Source organism: Rhinichthys klamathensis, unplaced genomic scaffold (assembly GCF_029890125.1).
Source record: "Rhinichthys klamathensis goyatoka isolate OS25496 unplaced genomic scaffold, OSU_Roscu_1.1 h1tg000768l_1, whole genome shotgun sequence".
In the NCBI taxonomy this organism is placed as follows: domain Eukaryota; kingdom Metazoa; phylum Chordata; class Actinopteri; order Cypriniformes; family Leuciscidae; genus Rhinichthys; species Rhinichthys klamathensis.
Window position 1 is genome coordinate 12,228 of NW_026607168.1, and position 25,364 is coordinate 37,591.

A 25,364-nucleotide genomic window follows, 5' to 3' on the forward strand; every position below is an offset into this window, starting at 1 on the left:
TATATATATATATATATATGTATATAATAAAAAACTGTTTGAATTTGTAATGTTTGCAGGTTTAAATAAATGAACTCAGTAGGGGCTAGCTATAGTTTGAGACCAAACGTTCATAATTATTGAGACATTTTCAGTTCCAGCTATAGATAGAAAAAACTAATTGTGTATCTAATGCTTTAAAAATGCAATGGGATGCTATAAAAATAAAATCAAGGGATTTCTATATTCATGGCAAGCAGCAAACATGCTAACCTGTTCCTTCTCTTTCTTACGGGGTCTGTCTTTTAGGATCTATTTGGTGTAAGTGGGTCTCCGTTCAATTATTTCCAGCATCTCATGCCCTCAGCCGCGCTGGGCTCTCTGCCAAGGTCTCATTGTGGCATTATGGCCAGTTCTCTGGCAAAAAAACCAGTGCCACACTGTCACAGAATGGCCGGGCTCTGCCCCACTTATAGGGAAGAATTATTTGCAGTCTGGTCCAATGACCAAATGTACCCTGGGGTTTCAGCGGAATGGAGGATGGATGGGGAAATGATCCCATAGCTGAAAACCAAACAGTGCCGTTCAAATCATCAATGTTCAATGTTTTGTCAAGCGCTGTTAGACCGCTGGGGTGGGGGGGACAACATGGCCATTTCCAATAAAGAAGTGTATGTCCGGAATTTACGCAACACTTTAAGTTTTACAGTGAAAGTGGCTGCATGGTTAGATATAAGCTAAACGTTTAATATTTGACTGTTTTACGATGGATGTTTAACGACCCACAGTAACATGCAGTAATGCAAATTAACTAGGCCTATCAACTTTTAAATGTAATGAGACAAGACAAGATACGTTTTTTTTATTTTGTTTTTTTATTGTTGACATATTAGACATACAAACAAGAGTGAATGTGTGCATATTTTTAAATAAAATATTATTTGCAAATAGTTTAAATGGATTACACAAGCATATGCTAGAGTTAGACCTAGAACTTCTTTTACCGTCCTTATTTCTTATTTATTTCCTTAAATCCCTTTTAGTCATTTCATTATTTAATTTACTTACCATTTTTTACTTTTACTTGTCTTTCTTAGAAACAGAGCGAGTGCGCTAAAAGTAGTTGAACGGGTTTCGTGTTTTGTTCTCGCTGGTCTCCTGATCTCGAACACTGGGCTGCTTTCATGTCTCCATCCAATGAGAGAATGCTCGTGGACGGAGGGTGGGATTTCTACTGCTGTTTGTGTTCCTTTCTCTTGGAATGTGAAGGACACACAAAGCCTGAATGATTCTCGGGGATGTCCATTAACGTTAGATTCTAGTTCAGCCATGGATGTGTAGTTATTTCGCGCTTCTTTTTCCCATTAACTGTAACTTTTTCGGATCCCAAACTGGCGACCTCACATCTCCAACTGGCACGCGCAAATGATCTCATAGACCAGATCAAGCTCAAAGGTTTGGACTTTAAATTTTCTCTTGCACATTGAGCGTTATGTTGGTATTTAAATCCATAATGTCAGATTTGTTGCCGCGCAACAACAATAGTTCTTCGAAAGATATATTTAAAGGAATGCAAAGAAAATACTTGGTCAACATGTCATGTTCGAACTTACAGTGGCAGTGAATTTCACAACAACCTAAAATCTCACACAAACACTCCACAAATATGTAATTTTTGCGAAGTTGGTGAGGAAAAAGTAGAAGTGTAACGTTAATGTAGCTCAACAGCAAAGTTTAGGGCTGCAGTTTGAATGTTCAAGTTTTGAAGAGTAGATCTCATCAAAAAGTTACAGTATAAGTTTGGGTTTCTAAAGTTGAGGAAATGAGTTTGGCATTTTGTGAATTGTGGAAGTGTTGAGTTGACAATTATACCCATGGGTGAGAGGGAGAGGGAGAGAGTATATATATATATAGCGTGGATATAATGGGAGAGCATGGTTGCTTTTGCAGAACTGCCTGTCTTTTCCTCGAACACATATGGAACATAGTCTATCCCGTACATTAGTCCACGTGAACAGGCTTCTGTAAGTAATACAGGGCCTCTTCCAAACCCTCATTACTGTAGTACTGACAGCATCCGTCTGTCTAGGTCTCTTTTCATGCTGGACACCCTTCTGAGTTCCATGTTTCCACCAGAAGATATGAAGAAAGTTGTAGGCTACTTCTGTTGTACCTTTATACAATTGTGTGGATTCTATAGTTTGCCAACTTTCTGAATCTTTATTAGTGGCCATAATGCAGCATTTTGTAATATGGTGATCCCCTTGTGAGGGACCCCCTTCTTAGAATATAAGTGCTATAGATTCTCATGAATGCAGTTCCATTTATACGATTTTAGAAATAGTAAGCTTAAGCATGATATTATAAAGACTAAATTAAATAACTGACAAACAGTCATTGTACTAAAGACAAAGGAAATTGCTAAAACATTATCTGGAAAAGATTTAGTTTCTATTAAAGTCAGCATCTGTTTTGTTAATGCATGTTCTAGATCTTATTGTGAATGATTCATCCATCTGTTAGTTTAATTTTTCATCTGCAAGCTTGAATTTTTGAGCGCCCCGCCCACATCTGTCACACTTGTATTACTAAGTCCGTGAGGCAAACCCCCAAATTTCAGAAATTTGTCTCATAAGAGGGCACCAATGCTACTCTTTTTTTATTCAACAGAGGGATGTCCCTGGACCACAAAAATGCATGATAGCAATTCTTAGTGGGTAGCTTAAGGTAAAAAAATCACCAATTTTATGTTTGACCCCCCAAACATTAGGCAAATTCCATTTACGGTCGGTTATTTCTATAATTCATTATTTTTGGTACCAAAACATTCATACTTGATGATATCTAGGTTGGAATTTTGTCGAAATTTTAACTTGTTTAAAAAATATTGTTATTGTGATTTTTGTTTTTTTGTTGCAGAAAACATAGTGGTGTACAGCTTTAACTCATTGTTTTAAACTTAAGACCAGTCTGTAAATGCCTCCGTTTAACAGGTAAGAATGAATTTTGCAATGAGGGCGTGGCTATCGAACAAACGCTCTCTGGCTATTCAGCGACTCGCAAGCTCGTTTAGAGCGGGGACCAAGAGTCCCCACAGAACCTTTCTGAGGATGCTAGGCCTCATGGCCTCTGCTTCATAAGTACGTCCGCAGAGTATGCTACACATACTGCAGTACTGGCTAAAACCACAGGTTTCCCCCCAATCATGGCGCTAAAGCCATCTCTATATCAGGGTAAACCACGGCTGCACCAGAGTCCTGGTCGAAACCCAGTCTCTTGGAGTCAGGGGTGAGCTTGGACCAGCACGGAGGGACGGTTTCATATCAACTGCCTAGAATTGCTGGTGGTTTTAAAACCTTTCTACCACGTTTGTCAGGTCACCATGTCCTGGTCCACACAGACAACACAACAGTAGTGTCCTATATAAACTGCCAGGGGGGGGCTCAGGTTGAGACGACTGTACGAACTGGCCAGAAGTCTCCTCTTATGGGCAGAAAACAACCTACGCTCGCTGAGAGCAACGCATGTTCCACGGAAACTGAACCAGGAAGCAGATATGCTGTCCCGGGGCAATGTGTCCCCAGGGGAATGGACCCTCCATCGCCAAACAGTTCAAATTATCTGGAGTGTTTTCAGGAGGGCAGAGGTCAAATTCTTTGCCTCCAAAGACAACTCTCACTGCCCAATATTTTTCTCGAAAAGCAGGAATGCGTTGGCCCACGAATGGCCCAGCCTTCCCCTGTATGCCTTTCCTCCAGTCTTGTTCCTCCCTCAGGTCATAAAGAGGATCAGGGAGGGCAGACACTCAGTCCTACTAGTGGCCCCTCTCTGGCGGACCCAACCTTGGTTCCCCGAGTTGATTCTGCTGCTCACAGCAGCCCCATGGCCAATACCCCTGAGGAAAGACCTAGGCGAACAGGAAGATTTGGCACCCCCCGTCCCAAACTATGGGCCCTCAATGTGTGGCCCCTCGACGGGAGCTAGTGGAGCTCCCAGCGAGTGACCTGAGCACAATCAATGAGGCTAGAGCTCCGTCCACAAAGACGCCTCTATGCTCTTAAGTGGTCTGTGTTCTCTGGCTAGTGCTCAGCAAGAAACCAGGACCCAAACCTATGTGAAGTGTCACCAGGACCCAAACCTATGTGAGGTGTCACTGATACTTTTCTCCAAACTCATTCAACCCTGTTTAAAGCACAAGTGATCACTCTCTCTGCTCTTCCCACATCGAAAGATGAGCAGCAATTACACCTACTCTGCCCGGTACAGACGCTCCGCTCAGTACAAACAGTCAGAGCAGCTCTTTATGAGCTTCGGTGGTCGCACAGTGCTTGATCACAAAGCAAAGATTATGCCAATGGCTGGTGGATGCTATGGCTTTAGCATATGCCTCTATTGGCCTGCAATGCCCCATAGGCATCACAGCTCCCTCCACTAGAGGCATGGCCTCCTCCTGGGCATGGTCCAGTGGAGTATCTATTGCCGATATATGTATAGTGGCCGGCTGGTCCTCGCAGTCCATCTACGCCAGGTTTTATAACTTGGAAGTCCCTGCACTGCAGGCACATATCCTTTCTGTGTGATGAAGTCAGCCTCATTGAGCCAGGCCCATCATAATTAGGGCTTTTGCCCGTTCAACACGTCATGCCAAAATCCTGACATCAGAAGATGTCGTTGCTCTTATCATAGCACAGCGTGATTGGGTTGGTTCCCCATAGCGTATAGCTACGCAATACATATGACCGTTCGAAGGGAGATATATTGAACCATATTTGCACAAAATATTATTTTGTGTTAATATAATTCCAAAATTGTGTTATATTTTCCTTATTTTGTTGTATATTTTCTGTCCTAAAGAGCTTATATATTTTATTTTATTTTTAATTTCACAGTGATATCATCATAAAAGAGAAGATCTAAAGCAATAGATATGTCAATATAACAGTTTATCAATGTTGAGATTTAGTTTGCATAATTAGAATTTTTCAGCACAGTTAAATGTAAAATTGGTATTTTTCATACCTTAAGGCTTAAGCTACCTACATGGCACTGCTATCATGCATTTTTGTGGTCAGGGGGCATGCCTGTTTTGAAAAATAACCATTAGAATTGGTGCCCTTTTTGATACCAATTTTCTCCCCGCCTCACGGACTATATGTCACATTACGGAAGTAATGATCTGTTGAAACGTCCGTTTCATCGTGACTTGGAAAAAAAGATGACATCTTTTTTCTGCTCACTATTCGTTAAATGTATGAACCATTTCAATAAATACTGCTCCAAAGCTGTTTTACAAAGAATATTACCTTAAAACTCTCAAGATAAAGACGCCAACTCCAAAAAGAAATCCAGGTGCAAATTATACTGTATGTCACAATAAAAAGGAGATACTTAAAAATGATATGCAGATTTGGTTTTAAAAAGTTTTGGTATAAACTATGGCTATCAATAGAATCAAATAATCCCAATTAAAGCATACATAATATCTTAACACGTTAACTCCGACATCTCTAAACAAGTTACATTTTGTAAAATCTTTTTTGTGTTGACTGTTTTAAATATGGAAAACCAAAAAGCAACGTATTACCACCCAGACACCTAGAATGACAGCATGTTAAAACCATTCAGAACACCATAGAAATGGCACAGCAACCACAACATCCTTGCATCTTTCGCACAGGCAAAGCACCACTTATACACCGATGCCTATATGCTGTTGATCCTCCATGTGCTGCCAAAACAGCGCTGACCTACCCTGGCATGGACTCTACAAGAGCCCCGAATGTGTCCTGTGGTGTCTGTCTGGCACCAAGACATTAGCAGCAGATCCTTCAAGTCCTGTAGGTTACGAGGTGGAGCCGCCATGGATTGAACTTGTTGGTCCAACCGACTGAGATCTGGGGAATTTGGAGGCCAGGGCAAGACCTTGAACTCTTCACCATGTTCCTCAAACCGTTCCTGAACAATGTGTGCAGTGTGGCAGTGTGCTTTATCCTGCTGAAAGAGGCACTTCCTCCAGGGAACACCATTGTCATGAAGTGGTGTACCTGGTCTGCAACAATGTTTAGGTTGGTGGCACGTGTCATATTTACGTTCACATGAATGGCCAAACCCAGGGTTTCCCAGCAGAACACTGACCAGAGCATCACACTCCCTCCACTGGCTTGTCGTCGTCCAACAGTGCATCTCTTCCCCAGGATCACGGTGCACATGTACATGGCCATCCACCTGATGTAAAAGAAAACAGGACTCATCGGACCAGGTGACCTTCTTCCACTTCCAAGGTCCAATTCCAAAGGCTTCCGTGCCCATTGCAGGCGTTTTCAATGGTGGACAGGGGTCATCTTAGACACTCTGATTGGTCAGCGGCTACACAGCCCCATACGCAGCAGAATGTGATGTGTCACCCACTGTGTTGTGACACATTCCTCACATAACCTTCATTAAAATTGTGTGGACTTGTGCCACAGTAAACCTTCTGTTGGCTTGGACCAGAAGGGTTAGCCTTCGTCTTGGGCGCCCAATACTCCGGTTTGTGGTGGTTTGTCCCTCCTCAGACCACTATTGGTAAAATCACCACTGCTGACCGGGATCAACACTCTAAAACACTGGGTTAAAAACAACCCAATTTGGGTTGTTTCCAACCCAATGGCTGGGTAAATATAGGACAGAGCACATGTTGGGTTAAAGGATTAGTTCACCTCAAAATGAAAATGTCCTGATAATTTACTCACCCCAATGCCATCCAAGATGTTTATGTCTTTCTTTCTTCAGTGGAAAAGAAATGAAGTTTTTCGAGGAAAACATTTCAGGATTTTTCTCCACACAATGGACTTCAATTGCAACCAACGTTTTGAAGTCCAAATCAATGCAGTTTCAAAGGGCTCTGAAGTGCAACATGACATCATGACTTTGCGTAAACATACACGCCACTTTCAAGTCAAATCTATACGCATTTTGAGCTATCCGCGTGTATGTCCACGCCGTTAAATGTCCGAGTGATTCCGCGTGTATGTGTACGCCGTTAAATGTCTGAGCGAAACGAAGCAAATTCTATATCTACATCTGGCGAGCGATATTTTTTTACCTAGGATGGTAGGGGAAGACTCATAAATGGTATTAACCCCAGTGACGGGTAGGTTTAGGGACGGGGTTGGGGTAGGTCATATATTTGTTTATACAGTAATGTAACGTTAAGTCAACGGCGTTGATAAACACGCTGAAAAGCGATTATGCGTGTTGATAGCACGCCAAAAATGGAAATACGAATTGGCGTGTCATACATACGCTATTTCATGAGATCAGTCTGTGAAGTGCTTCAAAAGACTCGGCACGTTCCCAGCTGAGGAATAGGGTCTTATCTAGCAAAACGATCGGCCATTTTCTAAACATTTATATACTTTTTAACCACAATTGTTCGTCTTGTGCTGGTCTGCGTCGCACCAGGGATTACGTCATCATGTTGGAACTGTCATGCATCACGTCATCTAAGTTATTTGTCTGTGTAATCCGGTTAAAAAAGGCAGGGAAGGGCGAAAAAATTCCATCCCGTTTTCTCCTCCAACTTCAAAATCGTCTGACATCTTTGTTTTAATTTATTATTATTATTCCAAAAAAAAAAAAAATCGTGACATTTCCACCATATTGACGGAGCTGCTCTCAACTGAAGAGGTTGCAAAAAGCCTGCGATAAATAACTCAATCCCTGGGTTGTTATGCTTACCCAAGATCTGGGTAAAAACTACCCAAACACTGGGTTGTTACGTCTGACCCAGGACCTGGGTAACAAAAACTACCCAAACACTGAAAAAATAACCCAAACAAATGACCCAAAAGGCTCAACCCAGGATTTGGGTTAAAAAAAGAAGAAGATTTTTTTACAGTGAACCCACAAGCCTTGCCGTTTCAGAGAGTCTCTGACCCAGTCGCCTTGCCATAACAATTCGGCCTTTGTCAAAATCGCTCAGATCTTTATTCATGCCCATTTGTCCTGGATTCAACACGTTGATTACGAGAACTGATTGTTTGCTTACCACCTATTCTACCCAGACATTAATATGTGGCGTTGTTCAGAGATGAACAACTGACTGGTCAGGGTGTTTTTACTCATCAGTGTATTTGCTTCATAAAAAATCTTGTTTTACCCACATGATAGTAACAACAGGGTCTTTAATTCCTTTTTGATGGTTGTTTGACTGTTCACTTCCAAAAAAAATGGAAGTTTCTTGTCATTTAAAGTTATAAGTGTTCCCAAATTAGTGTTCATATTCTGCTTCTTTTTGGGAACCCTGGCTATGACCCATGAAAAGCTCACTTTTATGTTCCTTTTCTTCTCACTGTTCCTGTGCATTCAGGATGATTTAGCCTACACAAACTACAGTCAGCATTTTTCAGGACGGGAGGAACTTTTTTTTCACTTTCATTCCCTCCAAAGTCTGAAATATAGCCCGCAAAGCATGTGATATTGTTTAAGCCATTGTCGATTAAGTGTACATTCTAGAGATGGAACGTAGTCAGGTGCAGTTTGGGTCCAGTGTGCATTAAAAGCTTTCGTTTCCAGGAAAAAGCCTCAGGCAAAATTTAAATGTTTCCTTCCAAAACAGGTTTTGGGTGTGCTAACAAAAATGTTTTCTATGAAAATATTTTTTTTAATTGGCCAATAAAAATTCGCAACAGCTTTTAAAACCTATGAAAAGTCATTCAAACTTGGTGGAAAATTTCTGTTCTCCCAGTATAGGCATTTGCATGATTATTTGTCTTGTGTCTGGAGGTGGTAGCCAGACAACAACTTCATGTATTAACATGACAATGGAATGCTCAGAGCCTGAGATAGTGTCCGTACGGTTACTGCAGTTACACGTGAGCCGAACAGAACACGCACATAGGCGCTCTATTGTCAACACGCACTGATAAAGACGTCCATTGAGGCAGATCTTGTGACACAATCACGAGCCAGAGAAAGAATGTCAGAATAGCTGTATGGTGAGATGTGGAGCGAGAAACACACAAGGACCCAGAAATCAAGGTCTTGAAGCATTTGTCTTGGTCTGATATGTTCTGGATTGGATTATGCAGTAGTTCGTGAGCCAATGTGAAATAAAAATTGACCTTATTTACCTTTTTAATGTACATTCCTGTTCGTATTATGAACAGTTCATCAGTGCATGTTATTCCAAATAGAAAAAGTGTTTGTCCAAGTGGTAAAAATGTCAAATTCCATCAAAATAACTTGCACAATGACTTTGCTTATTGGCTGACGTTACTTAGCCTTCTTGTTTTGTAAGTCTCACCCCATATTTTTTATTGTATTTAATACACCATTTCGGATTATGAGTTACAGTTAATTTCTGGCTAAAATATTACAAAACATTTTTGTACTGGAGTAATGATGCTGAAAATTCAGCTTTAATCAGAGGAATAAATTACATTTTAAAATATACTAGAATAGACAATAGTTTACACAATTTCACTGTTTTTACTCTATTTTGATCAAATAAACGCAGCCTTTTTAAGCATAATAGACTGTTTTTTGTTTTGTTTTTGTTATCTATCCGACCCCAATTTTTATGCATATTAGTGCATATCATTGGAAATGACTAAATATCATTCTTCCTTGTGTTCATTTAGTGAAAACTGTGTAAAACATGTCTTGAGTATTATGGGTCCCACTTTACACCAACTACTCAGGCAAGTACAGTGACATCCATTCACCTCTAGGTGTCTCTATATTATGCTAATTTATGCATTCGCTAAAACTTCTGGAACCATAAGGGCTTGGATAAAATACTTCTTTTTTTTTGCTTACACCACTGAGCCCTCTTCCAACCATCTGGCTTCATTCGTGTACGTAATGTTGCTTTTCACAATCAGTTCCTGATGGATAAAACACCCATTCTTTGAATATCCCATTTTTATCAGAAAACGGTCAATATGAATTGCGACAATACGGTTCTCTCTTTCGTTGGTCACAGTTGGTGGACACACACACACACACTCACACACACACATCAGCTTCAGATGAGCTCATTCTTGTTTTGACTCAAAGTGGTGTGTCATGGAATGTAGTTAGTCCGAGTCTAATCTAAACATCTCCACCTATCAACAAGACATGTTGTACGCAAAAAAACAAACAAACATCCAGTCAAACTGAGCAGTGGCAACTGGGATGAGAAATGTTTGCGAGCTGTTTGTTTCTGAATAACACGTTTCCCAGAGGGCATTATTGGGGAGAAGTTCATATCCAGTGTCAGATGAATTATGTTTATGTTTGACTTCCATAGAAACAGCTGATGAGACATTCCACAATCCGTTAATCCACAAGATCAACACTGGCCCATGGAATAATGACAGCATATTCCATGAATGGATGTCCAGCCCTGCACGATCTGACCGGGAGGAATTTAGCCTTTGTATCAGTTTACGCAAATCCGTTTGTCTGACAGGAGTAGTTCATCTAAAAATGAAGATTGTTATTGTTCAATCTCCCGCATGAAACTCTAAAGCCATATGACATTCGTTTATCTGTAAAGTGCAAAAGGAAATGTTTAGGCGAATGTTCATGCTGCTCTTTTCCATAATGTGAAGGCATACTGGACCGGTGTTGGTACTATTACACATCATTTTTGTTGATCATCATTTTGTTGAAAGAAAATTAAATATAAACATAAGATGGAAAAACTTTTTAAAAAACATGAGAAATGAAAAATGTTTAACTTGACTAAAACGGAAATAAAAATAAATTAAATCTAAATAGAAATATATTATACACAGAAATATACACAATTACTCAAACTTAAATTTAAATAAATCAATCCAAATATTATTAATTAAATATTAAATAATAAAATAGTATATAAAATATGATAAAATAACACTGATTGTGACAAAATGCTGATTTTATTACAGTAATGTAATATTATACTATTTTGTGCTTTTTAATGCTTTAAATTTAGATTTGTTTTGTGATTATTAGGCCACTTAAACAGTATCAATATTAGTTTGATTGATTTCGAGTCATTGAAATTGAAATTGTTCGCTTCAAGGAATAGTTCAAAATCTTATTCAACACTCACAAATGCTAATGAATAGTCTCATTTTTCATTTATTGTGGATAGTGGCATTTTAATTGATTTTTCATTTATTAAAAGATTGTGGAGAACAGTATAGGCAAATTTTATTATTTATATTTGTGTATATTAATTTGCATATATGACAACATGATGGTTCACTAATGAAACAATATCACCCTTTTAAGCCATTCAAAGCAAATATCCCTATACTGAGAAATAATTGAATCATAAATAGCTGGGGGGAAAATAGCCATGTCACCCAACCTTAATAACAATCCATTTAGTCAAATCCACAGAGTGTCTGCTAGCAGGAAGGCTTCTATGTAGAGGCATTGCTCAAGCATTTCCATCTGCTTTGTTTAGGCTGCCGTTTGTCCGTGTGCAGAAAGCGTGCTCATTTTCATACGGCTCCACGTGTCAACAGGAAACTCTGTGACCCTCACAAAGCACATTCTGTTCTAGTTTGCAAGATTGGCCCCTATGCAAAGCAAAGCACGGACCCCTTTAGAAAGGCAGGTACTTGGAGCTAAAGAGTTGAACTTCAGCTTCCAAGGAGATGGTTTTATTGCTCAAAAGTTGTGCAAAAATGTTTGCATGGAACAGTATCATGCAATACCACCAGTGTGCCAAGTTATGTTCCCAGCTATTGGTTGAAATACTCAAACTGGAGGCCCATACTGGGGTGTGTGAAGACAAGATATCTAGGATTGATTTGAGTGTTGAAGCTTTAAAGCACTATACTTCACAAGTCACTCTGTAATATAAAATGGAATATTAGTGTGTACTTACTGCATAAGATTATTATTATTATTTAATATTTAATTGAAATTGTTCGCTTCAAGGAATAGTTCAAAATCTTATTCAACACTCACAAATGCTAATGATTAGTCTCATTTTTCATTTATTGTGGATAGTGGCATTTTAATTGATTTTTCATTTATTAAAAGATTGTGGAGAACAGTATAGGCAAATTTTATTATTTATATTTGTGTATATTAATTTGCATATATGACAACATGATGGTTCACTAATGAAACAATATCACCCTTTTAAGCCATTCAAAGCAAATATCCCTATACTGAGATGCAGATGTGGAACTGTATGCAGTGATACGTATTTTAAAGTCACCATGAAATCAAAATTGACAACTTGTTTAATTTATGGATTATTGCAGCATTTATTAATAATGATTTATCTGCGCTCAAAATTTTTTTTGAATGTGCCCTCGTAATCTGGTATCAAAATAACTTCCTCTTCCTTGTGTCTCAGAACACTGACTGTTTCTAAGAACTGTTAGAGCAGCCGCAGTGATGCGAAGACTTTACCAAATGCTGATTGGCTCTTTTATTTAGAAGGCGGGACTTATTCCGCCATATTGCGCATATTCTCCCATTCATAGTAATATGAGTGCACCGTCTTTCTATATATAAAGTCTTTGGATACAGCATTCCAGCAGCGTCCTATAGTTATATACTGCAAATATTTTAGGTCATTCTGGGTATTCTTTGCATACAGAAAGTTCATACTCGCATACACAGTTTTATCAATGTTTTTGAAAGAAGGCTCTTATTGCTCACCATTGAGGTTGCATTTTATTTGATACTGTAATATTGTGAAATATTATAACAATTTAAAATAAAGGTTTTCTATATGAACATATTTTAAAATGTAATTTATTCCTGTGATGGCAAAACTGAATTTCTGCTTACAATTTTTGTGGAAACCATGTAAAAAAAAAAAAAAAAAAATTATAACATTATAAAAAAGTTTTTATTGTCACTTTTGATTGATTAAATGCATTTTTTCTCAATAAAAGTATTAAACTTTTGAACAGAAGTGTACTTTGTACTGCACACTACGTATTTTAAAACAGTAGATAGTGTGCCATCCATTAGATAAATCTGTGAATCTTTATTTGTGTTAAAATTGCATATTATCCTTTGTAAAACTGTTTTTAAACCATTTTTAATATTAATAATGCTTTGTTTTCTTTTTTCATTCTTCCTTATGTTTTGCATATTGTTAATATTAATATGTTTCACGACATTGGGTATCAAGTGGTACTAAACGCACAATGTAAAATCTGGGGCCTGAAATAAATCTATTAATTCAAGTGAGTTTTCTGCAGTAATCCAACTTACTTTTCAATGCATATGGGTGAACTAATGGGTTTGTCTCTCTCTCTGCAGTGTTTCCTGCGTGGCGGGGGGCTGGTGAGGGTCATGGTTGGGGCTGGACTCAGTGTGTGAGGTGGGAGGCTAGGGAAGGGGGCCCGTCCAGGAGCCTGGAGTGTCCGCTGTGGTGTGTCCTGTGTCGAGGAGGACGGGAGAGACTGAAGCAGGCCTGTCAGAGAGGGAGGGGAGCACTGCGCCTGCCCGCAGACATGCTGACCCTCAGACTTCCACAGCTCTTTGACATCCACCAGGTGCCAAAGGTGAGGACAGGACTATCTGTTTGACATACAACGGGAGCGTTTGAAACCGTTTAATATTGTAGTTCGGAGAACAGAACTGTTTCAAACGCTCCCTTTAAGGGAAATCCCTGGGAAATCCTGCATGTACTTGAAAGTTACGAGCCGAATAAGTGGGACTAAGTGGTGCAAGCCACCGTTTTCAGTTCTGCTTTAATCCTTCTTAAAGAAATTGAGTTCAGCACAGCACTGTTTCTGTAAGATTACATCAGATGAATCTGACTTGCATTCAGAATATTAAAGTGACCCTACCTTTCATGTATAGTGTTAGTGTGTAATATAACCGTTTTTTAAATGTAAAGGTCTGAAAAGTTTCAAAGATCAGTTATTGTCTCCCAAAAGAAAGAACCAATTCTGTTTTCCAATTCCGGTCTTACTTCCTTAGATGATGTTTAGAAGAACGCCTTTTTTCATGATTATTTAGATGTTTGCATGTATTTTAGACGTCCGTGTGCATCTTTGCAGGTGTTTAGAGAGGACGGCATCATGTCTGGGTACCGCCATCCCAGCAGCTCAGCCCTCGACTGCATTCTCAGCAGTTTTCAAATGACCAATGAGACGGTCAATATCTGGACCCACTTCCTGCCGACCTGGTAAAGAGCCCAGTTAAACATGTAATCTCCTTTTAGTGCCAGAGCTAGTAGTTTGTCAGCTTTGAAGCTTTGTTTCAGCTGCTTCGTTATGCAATTATGATCTAGCTTATAAGCAGACACTTTTATGCAATATCAGATTTTACAGGGACTAAACACATTACTTGAAAAGGATTATGTATTTGTCGGAGTGGGCAGTATGACCTAAATCTTGTTACAAGTAATTTAATATATGGTATATATCACATTAGTGTTATTAGAGCAGGCTCTGTTGTTATATCATATTGTTATTATTATATTTATGATTAGCTATGAATTTATGTATATTTCCAGTCATCAGTGTCACATGATCCTTCAGAAATCATTCTAATAGGCTTAATTCTAATTAAGCATATTGCATAGTTGTTTTATTTGTGATAACGCAATGAAACATCACAAATTGTGCAGACATAGTTGTTTTTTTTTGTTGTTTTTTATGCATTATTTTTGCATAGTAAAATAAAACCTATACTGTAGATTGCCTTTTTTGACAAATAATTTTGTCAGATAAATACCTTGACCAAGTTTAGTGTTTTGTTTTTCTTTGGTATTTAAAATTATTTTAAAAATATAAAATATTTTCCTCATATTTTGATTGTTTAATCGAACTTGTTGGGTCATAAAAAATAAATATCCCCTCTGGACATCACTTTTGGCTACTACTGTATATATATAGACAGACAGTTCAGAATCTGATTAGATGAGCCATATTCAAAGTCGTGAACTGATGACTGATAAACTGTGATGCGCTCTATCGTCATATCACCCAGCTGTACGTTAAAGACATAGTAGTAAAGGAAAAGGTCTAAAGGGGTCATGACATTATTTTTAATATATTCCTTGAGGTTCACTGATAATGTTAATAAAAAAAAATAAAAAAATTCCACCCTCATTCTGACCCTCTGTCTGAAATGATCTGTTTTTAAGGGGCTGCTCCTTTAAGGCTCGTCAATAAACAGCCCCTGTTATGATTGGCTAACGTCATCGCATGAGAAGCAGTATCAACGCCTACTCGCTATTACACACGAGTAAGTGTTTTAAAACCTTTATCCATGTAAAACCGTCAAAGCGATGCAGCTGTTGTGAGATCCAATATAGCTGACTGCTTCATCTGTCAACAAAAGTTTCTTTGCGAAATCTTTATTACACTGTGTCTCGTTTGCAAAACAATCTGCAGTCAAATTCTCTGAGCAAACATATAATCCATTAAAACGCCATTAAAAATAAATCATCCACTGGGATCCTTCTGAAGTCTGGACAGAGACGCAAACCAGCTGTTTAAACAGGACGCGTCACAGTGAACGTTCCTTCACTCTTCTATTTACTCTTTCTATTTTTCCTGTTGTCAGTGTAGACAGCGTCAGTGATTATAATATGATCTATTTGTTTTTCAGTCCCTCCAGAAAAACGCGATTATGCGATCGCATTATTTAGTGCATAATCAGCCAAAGTCCGCATATTAATGCGGGGGCCGCATTTTTTCAAATACGCCGCACTTTCGCCGCATAAATTGCCGATTTCCGCGCAAAATATGCGGGGCTTGCATGATTTCATAATCCTCGTTGCAAAAAAGTCACATATATCTTAGCAGAAAGTTGAAAAATGTTGCGTTTGCTTCACACAAGTGCAGCCATTTCCCCCTGTTGCCATGGGAACGTTATGAAGTGACGTAATTACGCGACGTGAACATCATCGAAAAGCTGTAAAACGGGAGCACACTTTATTTTTATATTTCATTTATTCATTTTTACAGAAGTTGTAGCATATTCCTTTTGTAAAGCTACAGAACTTGTTTGACTCATCAATGTTTTGTAAGTTTGATGTGTTTATTAAGGTCTGAAATAAAACAAGATGAGAAATTAAATATTCCCAGCACTTTCTGTGATGTAGTATGCTTGCTTATCATAGGAAGTAATAAGAAATGACTCTTTACATTAAGGTAGTAGCCTAGTGAGAACAGGGTGTCGGGGGAATCACTTTTTTTTCTCTTTTTCATCAAACTGCAGTTTTTGCAAGTTCCCGCAGTTTTTCCAAGTTCCCGCAATTTCATTGGATAAAATTGCATAAATATTCCGCATTTTTAAAGAAAACTGGCCGCATAATCAAGGATTTTTGCCCGCAATAATCACAAAAAAACTCCGCGTTTTTCTGGAAGGACTGGTTTTTGACGCGACGCTCACACCTGGTGGAGGCAAGTGTCAGCCATTAAGTGACTGAACGCCAGTGGGCGGGGCCTATGGTGCGATGATGTCAAACTATTCGTCGATGTCTTGCTCTGGAGGCAGTCTTATGCAAAAAAGCATTTGCCCGTGTGACATCACAAGTCCCCCAACATCCAAACAAGCTGTTTTTGGAGCTTGATAAAGTAAGGCCCTGTTTACACCTGGTATTAAGATGTGTTTTGGTCGAATTTGATTTCTCATGTCATGACCCCTTTGATAACCAGCTTATCTGCTCTACTTTCCTCACACAAGACATAAATGCCCTGTGTAGGACCTGTGCTGTGCTATTATAGGTACTTCCTGTGGCGGTTCAGCATGCTGTGCTTTGCGCTGGACTTCCTGGCGGAGAGCTACTCCTGGCCGATGCTCGTCTACATGCTTCTGATCTGCCTGTACCCCTTCACCTCCAGCTGCGCTCATACCTTCAGCACCATGTCCACCAAGGCTCGTCACGTCTGCTACTTCTTCGACTACGGAGCGCTCAGCCTGTACAGTCTCGGTACGCGCAAGTTCTCCTGGGTGATTCTGTCCTCTATGTTTTGTAAGCTGTTAGAAAATCTGGCCCTTTAGGTACTGTTCACCCTATTGGCCGGTAGATAGACACATTATCATCATAACATAGTGGCCTTTCCTACCAACTCTTTTCTATTTAAACATCATTGGTGAGTAAATAAGACTGCATTTAGTCTTGCATAGTCAGACTTGACCTATGGTACTTTTTTTTTTGTAACATTCTTAACAAAAATGTTTATTAGTACTTATAAAGCACATATTAATGCCTTATTCTGCATGACCATATTCTACATCCCGTAATCCTACCCAATACCTAAACTTAACAACCACCTTACTAACTATTAATAAGCTCTAATTAGGAGTTTATTGAGGCAAAAGTCACAGTCAATAGTTAGTTAATAATAATGAGAATTGTACCCTAATCCAAAGTGTGACCATAATTATATGTATTTAGTTTTAATTTATTTTTAGTCATTTTAATACTTTAAACTTAGTCATTTCAACTTAACTTATTATTCTAATTATTGTTTAGGTTTTGTAACTTTTTATATGTAATATTCTATTTCAGCTTTATTTCAATAACCAAAAATGTTTTTTTAATAGTTTTAGTTAACAATAACAACACTGCATTCCTGTACCTCAAACAATAGAGCATAGTGCTAGCAACATCAAGGTCATTGAGGTTTTTTTTTTTTCCAGAGAATGCATGAACTGATAAAACACATATCTTAAATGCAAAGTAAGTTGCTGCTAAATGCATAAATGTAAATGCCTGACATTGTGAGATAAATGTGCCAGAATGGCAGCTTGTCATCTGCTGTCCTTGACAGAATATAGAAATCCCTATACTGGGCCAGTAAAAAAGAAACACAATTCTGATGTAAAGCTGATGTCCAGCTGTAGAAAGGAATTGGAGGGTTGATGTGAGGTTATGGAAAGCATGAGCTTTGGAGGAAATGAGCTGTCTAATACACTGCTGGCATTTTATTGTATGACTTCAAAGGAAAGAAAGCAAATGCTCTGGCTCCAGAGAAAACCTTTAAAGTCTGCATTGATAAAGAGAGAAGGGTGAGAAACTACACATATCGTTCGAGGCACTCCAGAAGCGTGAAGAGCTAGTGCCAAATATAAGCGCAGTTTTAATAGGCTCGGAACACTTTACCTTACATAGAGCGAGTGATTTATAAATGCACCTTTTAAACATTTAACGACTACTTTTCTTGATAATAGATTGATTATTCTTTCAAGCGGAAATCTATATTACAGTATGTTTAAAAAAAAAAACATATTTCTGCAGTATTTCCATTCATTTGACTTCGGCCACAATAATCTGTACTGAATGATGGTATGGTCAGCTGTTCAATATCCTGTGTGTAGAGCAGTGAGTCTTTATTGTAAAGTCCCATAGTCTAATAAAAATATTATTCTTTCATTTGTGGAATCCACCTCTGGTCATGTTTTCCAGTTGCGGCAGAGAAAGAGCTCTTTTACCGCCTTTGAGAAAAGCAGAGTAGCTGTATATGTTCAGCAGCAGAGATCTGGCACAGTAGCCAAGCATTACAAAAGACACAAATCCAATAAAACATGGTATTTAATACTGTAACTATTGTTTTTTGTGCAGTATATGCCATGCTATTTTTCTTAAAACTGTATGTGAAACATTACGCAGTATGCAACCGTAAACTTTTTAAACTGTAGGATGCTACGTTGTTGTCACATAACCTCATCACAGTGCTTTCTTGGAAATAACGGTTCGTTTACATAATTTTTTTTAATAGTGTTTGGCAATTTATACAGGTAAATATGGGGAAAATTCACATACTGTGCGTAGTATGCATACTACATACTTCAGAAATAATTGAAGTACTTTGTTTATATGCTATTTCAAACATATCCATACATGCACAAAAATAATTAAATCAATATTAAATCATTTGATCGCAAATGACACTTTTGTTTGATATTTTGTTAAATAACACAATAACTTTGCCATTTTTTTTGTCTCCAAATACTGAATTTTTATGTGTATATATAGACTATACATTTAAAATTTCTGTATTTGGAGACAAAAAAAATGTCAATGTTATTGTGTGGTATAGTTTCTTTGTTTAAATCTCAATCTGTTAACAAATCTTATTTATACAAGATTCATAGTTAACTAACCAAGAGTTCTGTTCTTAAAGCTGAAAACTATATCCAAATGAAAGCATGCATTCATCTTCTAATTAATGTCTTTTTGTTAAATATAAATACTGTGTCGTACATGTGTCTGTGTTTTAAATATGCTATACTCTTACAGGTTGTGCCATCACATACTCCTCTTACGTGATGCCCGACTCCTGGGTCAACAGTTGGCTTCACCAGCATTTTGTGACCATTGCAGTCTGCAACTCGCTCTTTTGTACCAGCATGTCCTGCTACTCCAGGTGAGAGTGGTTCTGGGTAACTAAGGCTGATTCAGATGTCATCGTAGCCAGACTCAGAATAATAGGGAGTTTATTATGTAACTTAAGTCCTTCTCACACACAGACCTTTGTTTGTTCTGACATTGTTCCTGGCTGCACAAAAGTTTTCAGTCATTTTAATAAATTATTTACAGAAGAACTTAACTGGTTGTTGAATTCAGTGAATTAATTAGTTTCGCTTAGTTAAGCACCACTATCTCTCATATATAATATTAAACTTTGGCACATAACTTTTCACGCTCTGATACCTCAAATCGTGCAGGTTTTTGAGAAGAGGTGTGCGATTTATTTTTCTAAATGAGCGAATGTATGATTTATTTTTGGAGGATGATGAAAGGGAGCCATATTTGCAGAAAAGTAATTTATATTTAAAACTAAAAAGCATTTAACTATGAATATAAATGTTTAATCTACAAGAAACACTGTAGTATGCAGTATGATAAAATACAATTTTAAACGTATCCATACATCCAATAAAATTTGTTCAAAGTCATTGAAATTCAAAGGCTCAAACATCATTTGATCGCATTTGCCACTTTTCTTTGTTATTTTGTTAAATATCTAGAGACAGGGTGGGCTTGTTTTGGATTGCACCATTAATCAACCACATAACAACACCCATTAACCATCAGCAACACCCTAGCAACCATATAAAAACACCCTGACAACCGCACACAATAACCTTGCATTGTGGTGGAAACTTTTGCATGATCAAGAACCACTCACACCCTCTTCATAAAATAAAAAATACCTGGGTAAATAGGCCTATTCTTGTTTAATATTATATTATATTTAGTACTGTCAAATCGATAAATCATGATTAATTGCATCTAACATTTGTAAATATATATGTACACACACACATATACACAAACTTTTATGTTAGATACAATTAATCACGATTACTCGATTTGACAGCACTTTATATTATGTTTTATTTCAAATATACTATACTGTTTCATTTAAAGTCCCCCTGTAGTCAATAATGTATCACCAAAATGACACATTTAAAAGTTTTTTCCTTGAAGAAAAATTCTTCATGCCTTAAAATAGCTTAAATATAACTCTACACCTGTCCTTCATTTAGCATACGTGGTTCTATGAATATGCAAATTAGCCCCGCCTCCACTCACTCGCACCAGCTCAGAGATCCACTCGTTGTCTTTGGTTCACTGCAGTTTTAAAGAGAAAATACTCATATTTTAGAAAAAAAAAGCATATTAAAATCACCACATAGACATATAAACAACATTAAAAGCTTGATTTTCATCACAGGGCTACTTTTAAGCTAAAAAGCATTTAACTATGAACATATATTATCTATAATAAACACATTTTAAGTGAGGGTGCATTTTCCTCTGTCTTTTGTAACAGGTTTGTAGAGTTGCAGTACCCACACATAAGTAAAATCTTGAGAACGGCCGCATTTGTTGTCCCCTTCCTCTTTGATAGTATCCCACTGTTTTACCGAGTAAGTATGGTCACACTTGATTGCACATGTAAATTAGACACGTAAGTCATGCCTGCGTAACACCAGATATGGATGCTCTTTTTCTGGTCTCTTTCCGTGTGTGTCTATAGCTGCTGTCGTGCTGTTGGGGGAGCTGTAGTCCCAGTGAAGCTCTGGCCAGCCACTCTTACCATCTGTTCTTTGCGTTTCTCACATGCTTCCTGTTTGCATCTCACCTGCCCGAGAGACTGGCCCCCGGACGCTTCGACTACATCGGTACCTCATTTTTAGCGGTTTTACGCTTGTCTTTGTTTGGTTTTTAATGGTTATAGAGGTTCACACCCGTGTCACACGGTTCTTTTGACTAGTTTTTCACTCACTCTCCTCCAAGGTCACAGTCACCAGCTCTTTCACATATGTGCGGTCGTGGGCACCCACTTCCAGATGGAGGCAGTGTTGACGGACATGTCGTCTCGCAAAGAGTGGCTGATGTCCCACTCCGCTTTACCTTCCTTCCTAGGTACCTTGGGGGCTCTCGCACTGGGTGTCCTGCTCAACCTGGGCATCATCGGCATCTTTAGCGTGGGTTTACCGCGAACACCTCACCAAAGCACTTCGGCCTCTTGTGGCACCCACCCTCATCAGGAGTAACAAGCTTTCTTGACCACTCCACACCTCACTGTGCACCTTTCTGGACGATGTTACTCTAGATTTCACTAGCGCACTTTCACTGATATAAAATTGATACTTTTGGACTAAAAAGCTAAGCGTTTATTCTATTCGAGATCATATATTCTAGTTTCCTTTTATACTTACGGTTTATTATTGCAGCCGAAAACCCTAATGATAATCGCGACCTTTCACGGTGTTATTTAACCGTTGTGCCTTTGATTTTATTCTTGAAAGGTTGAGGGTTGAATGACGCTAAAGTTGATAATGTTATATTTTAACATATAGTTTAAGGGTTTTTATAAACATTTGCATCATTACATAATAATGTTATCATAGCTTTAAGTGGAAAATGATAGTAGCATTAATCAGGGATTTTATATCATCATGAATAACATCATTAATCCAATTTTATGATGTGTGTGCATATCAAAAATATACAATGGTCAAAAATGATGATGAAGATCATTTTTAAAATGACTGGCGTGTCGGTGAAATTTTGCCCCTTTAAATACTTGTGTTTGTGATATCCCTTATTATCAATGGCTAATTATTTGGATTTACTGGAACGCCTTAGAATAGTCTCACAGGTACAGTAACATTAATTCATTGTTGGGCTATATGTCTAAAAACACAATATTTCCATTGTTACACTTTCATATCTTGAATGATAATAATGTGTACTGTTTAGCTCATCTAAGCATCATTCTCCTGCTAAACCGCATCTCATGGGAATATGGGGCCGCACTGGAGTCCGTCACTGTCGTTTCGATGTTTCGACAACTTTGGGTTATGTGTCCTTCTCTGCATCAGGTCACATTTCTGTGGTATTGTTTTGTTCATTGCAGGTTTATGGCATACAATACAGAGTGTTTTATATTGAAGCACAAGGCTTTTGGGTTTATATTTAATTGCATTTTGTCAGTGCACTTGTCGATTGTTTTATTCCGGTGCAATGTAGTACGTAGCTCGAAATAGTTTCTTTGCTCATGCAACACTAGTTACGTTTTGTTCTTAAACCAGAAATCAAAGCTAATCATTGTGTTTGCCCAAGCTGTTAACCTCCATCTCTCATTTGGTCCTTCAGTAGAATATTGCACTTGTTTTGTCTGACTGAACAGTGCAGGACAGGTACGAACTGCAGGCTTGTAATTTAGTGCAATTAATGAAAGGCAATAGTTTAGCGGAACCTTTTCTAACAAGCTCTTAAGGTGGTAATGATATTTAATGGTCGTTTATGAAAGGGATCTTGGTTTAAAAAGGAAAAGTAGGTGTTTCAGTGGTTAGTGGCGGAAAGGTTCTGCATTTCTCCAAATGCCTATTTGTAGTTGGACAGCAGAAATTCTCGCTCACTGTGTGTGTGTGTGTTTTTCAGCTCCAGCCCTGACGGAGTCTGTTCTTCTGCTTTAAAGAGGTTTAGATGTGAATGTGACTGGTGACAGTAGTATTTTGTGCACTAGAGTTAAATGAAACGTATAAGGTTTTGGCATCCCAATCCCTGTGTGTTTGATGGCCTAAATGAATGTATTGCAGTTTTGGAAACTGTGTTTTTAATGTTACAATGTAGCATTTAAAATTGCCAAGGAAATTAAAATTAGAAATAGTCATTTAAAAAAATAAAATTAACTGTTCCAGATAATTATGTTCTGGTTTTTTTGTTGTTGTTTCTTTGTTGTTGTTTTTTTCCACTATAATGCTTCCCTTTAAATCTGAGAATTAAAATATGCGATCATTATTCCAATGCCTTTTATTTTCCATTGTTCATTTTTGAAATATTTTTGTAACAAATGTGAAAAATATTAAAGTGCTTAGAATTAAAAACTGACCCATTGTTCACTACAGTGTTTGTCCAGTGATATCAAACTGTAGGAGCCAATTGACCTTTCGCTAAGCCCCGCCCTCCTTAGTTACTGTTGCTACGCGTGTCAAGCTTTCGCGGCTGCCACGTCTATTACAGTCTGAATGCACCGGTGTCAGACATTCCCAAGGAAATATTTAGTCATTTTTGGCGAACATGTGAAATATCTGAGAGAGTAAGACAAAAGGGACTGCAGTAAGCATTCGAGGGATATATCCACGACATAATATGCAACCGATTAGAGAATAATTTCATCAAAATTGAAGCTAAAGCCTATTAGGTCCCAGCGCAAGCAGCAGCCGCTTCCTTAGCAGACCATTCAAAGGGAAACACACAAATTGAACAGCTATGTTCATGAACAGCAGAGTAAGTGAAATGTGAAAATAATCTAATAATTACAAATCAAACAGTTTATCCATCAATCTAACACCGGGAGAGCCGCGATCGGATTGGGGTAAAGTTACAGGGGTAACGTTATAGGCCGTCGATTAAAAAAAAATGAAATATATTTTAAAGTATGTCAGTGAGCCTCCGTCTTGCCTTTAATCGTCTTATTTTACGTTCAAATATATGCATTATGAACAAAGAACCGCCATTATTTCCAAGCAATAGGCGTTTTTTTGTTAATCCTGTCGACATTTAGTTGTGAATGGGTCTCCACACTGCTTGATCCACGCCAGGGATTTCTCCCCTTTGGTTTTTAGGTTTCGGGAAGAGAAAAAATGCCACCCCACCGTCCAAACTTTTAGAATACCGGGGATCAGATTTGCACAATCCATACGCACAACGCGTCGGCATGTTTCCCTCGCTCGAAAGCTTGACAGACCTCCCGCGCCTAGTTACGGTTGCTAAGCCACGATTGGCCAGTGGCGGTTTTCGGGCGTGGCTTAGCGAAGGGTCAATTCTATTCTTGTAATTCTGTTGTGTAACCGATATTTTTTATAGAGTATATGTTTGCAGTAGGATATCAGTCCCCTGATAACGACCCTCAATTCACTTTAGAGATTTTAGTAGCCTACAGGTATGCCTTCCAATACTCTCTATAAAAAGTACAATATTAAGAAATTTAAAAAAAAAATCACATTTTTGTGTACTTACATAGTTTTTATTACCCCATATGAATAATGTAGCTATTAGCCTAATTATTGTAGCAAGGTTAGATGTTGTGGGAAGGAGGAGGCGGGAATAACCGGCGAACATTCGATAACAGAACAACCCAGTGAAGAAATGCATGTCTATCCGTCACAGACTCGCTCTGATTCCTGTTAAAAATCGAAATGATTCGCTGATGTGAATAAGGTCTATTAGGCTGATGAGAAAGTCAAATTCAAATTATAGAATCGACATGCTTGTAGTTCCGGTCCTGAATGCTGATTGGTCAAATCAGTGTTTCGGGTAAACAAAATCTGTCGTATGACTTCAGAAGGCTTAGAATATTGTATAGATCTTTTTATTTTTATGATTGAATAGGTTTTTCTGTTTGAAGCTTGACAACTGTCACTGTCCACATGTGTAAAAATCTGTATGAACATTTCTCCTTTGTTTCTGAAAATAACGTTAGATATGAGGGGGAGTAGGCCTAAATAGTGACAGAATTTTATTTTTGGTTGAACTGTGCGTCACAAGTCATTTTAGTGAGGCAGGAATACACAGACTGCCTGGAAAAGGGGTGAAATGGAATAGTGGTTCAGACACACGACCCGTGAGAATTGAGTTTAGGCACCGCAGAGGCAGCGATACCATTACCCAGAATGCATTACAGCTCTCTAGAGTCTGAGCTGAGGCAAAATAAATGTGTGGAAGCGATAGGCCTAGGTTTTCCCCCCTTCATACAGATGTACTGTGATAAGTGTTTGACTTCCTTACAAAATCACCCAGATATTTGTTCAGCACATTCGTGAATAGCTGATTTGTTGTCAAATGTTTACAGATGCTATACATTTTAATTGAATGAAACCATTGCCTCTTTCAGGCTATGGTACAGTATGTTCGTGGATGTATCTGTGTTGTAATCTGCATTAGTACTGAGGTTTCAACTTCACCT

General features: G+C 38.3%; 1 protein-coding gene across 2 annotated transcripts; it reads left to right on the top strand.

Moving 5' to 3' along the window:
* The first annotated feature begins 1,211 nt into the window (after positions 1 to 1,211).
* On the top strand, positions 1,212 to 21,942 carry paqr6 (progestin and adipoQ receptor family member VI). 2 transcript variants are annotated; one of them, XM_056242982.1, is made up of 8 exons: positions 1,212 to 1,434; positions 13,234 to 13,478; positions 13,980 to 14,107; positions 16,637 to 16,864; positions 19,178 to 19,304; positions 20,718 to 20,814; positions 20,925 to 21,069; positions 21,185 to 21,942. In XM_056242982.1, exons 3-8 carry the CDS (start codon positions 14,068 to 14,070, stop codon positions 21,442 to 21,444), a joined length of 897 nt encoding a protein of 298 aa, XP_056098957.1. In that variant the 5' UTR covers positions 1,212 to 1,434; positions 13,234 to 13,478; positions 13,980 to 14,067; the 3' UTR covers positions 21,445 to 21,942. The 2 variants fall into 2 exon arrangements, with proteins under 2 accessions (XP_056098957.1, XP_056098955.1); XM_056242980.1 differs by having other exon boundaries at positions 1,216 to 1,434; positions 16,659 to 16,864.
* Positions 21,943 to 25,364: the final 3,422 nt, after the last annotated feature.

What these genes read in the sequence shown, in the direction of transcription:
- paqr6 (XM_056242980.1), top strand. Translation starts at nt 13,428, where the DNA reads ATGCTGACCCTCAGACTTCCACAGCTCTTTGACATCCACCAGGTGCCA. An exon ending in ACCCACTTCCTGCCGACCTG is followed by an intron (nt 14,108 to 16,658) that starts GTAAAGAGCCCA and finishes GTGCTATTATAG; the next exon opens with GTACTTCCTGTGGCGGTTCA. An exon ending in AGCATGTCCTGCTACTCCAG is followed by an intron (nt 19,305 to 20,717) that starts GTGAGAGTGGTT and finishes CTTTTGTAACAG; the next exon opens with GTTTGTAGAGTTGCAGTACC.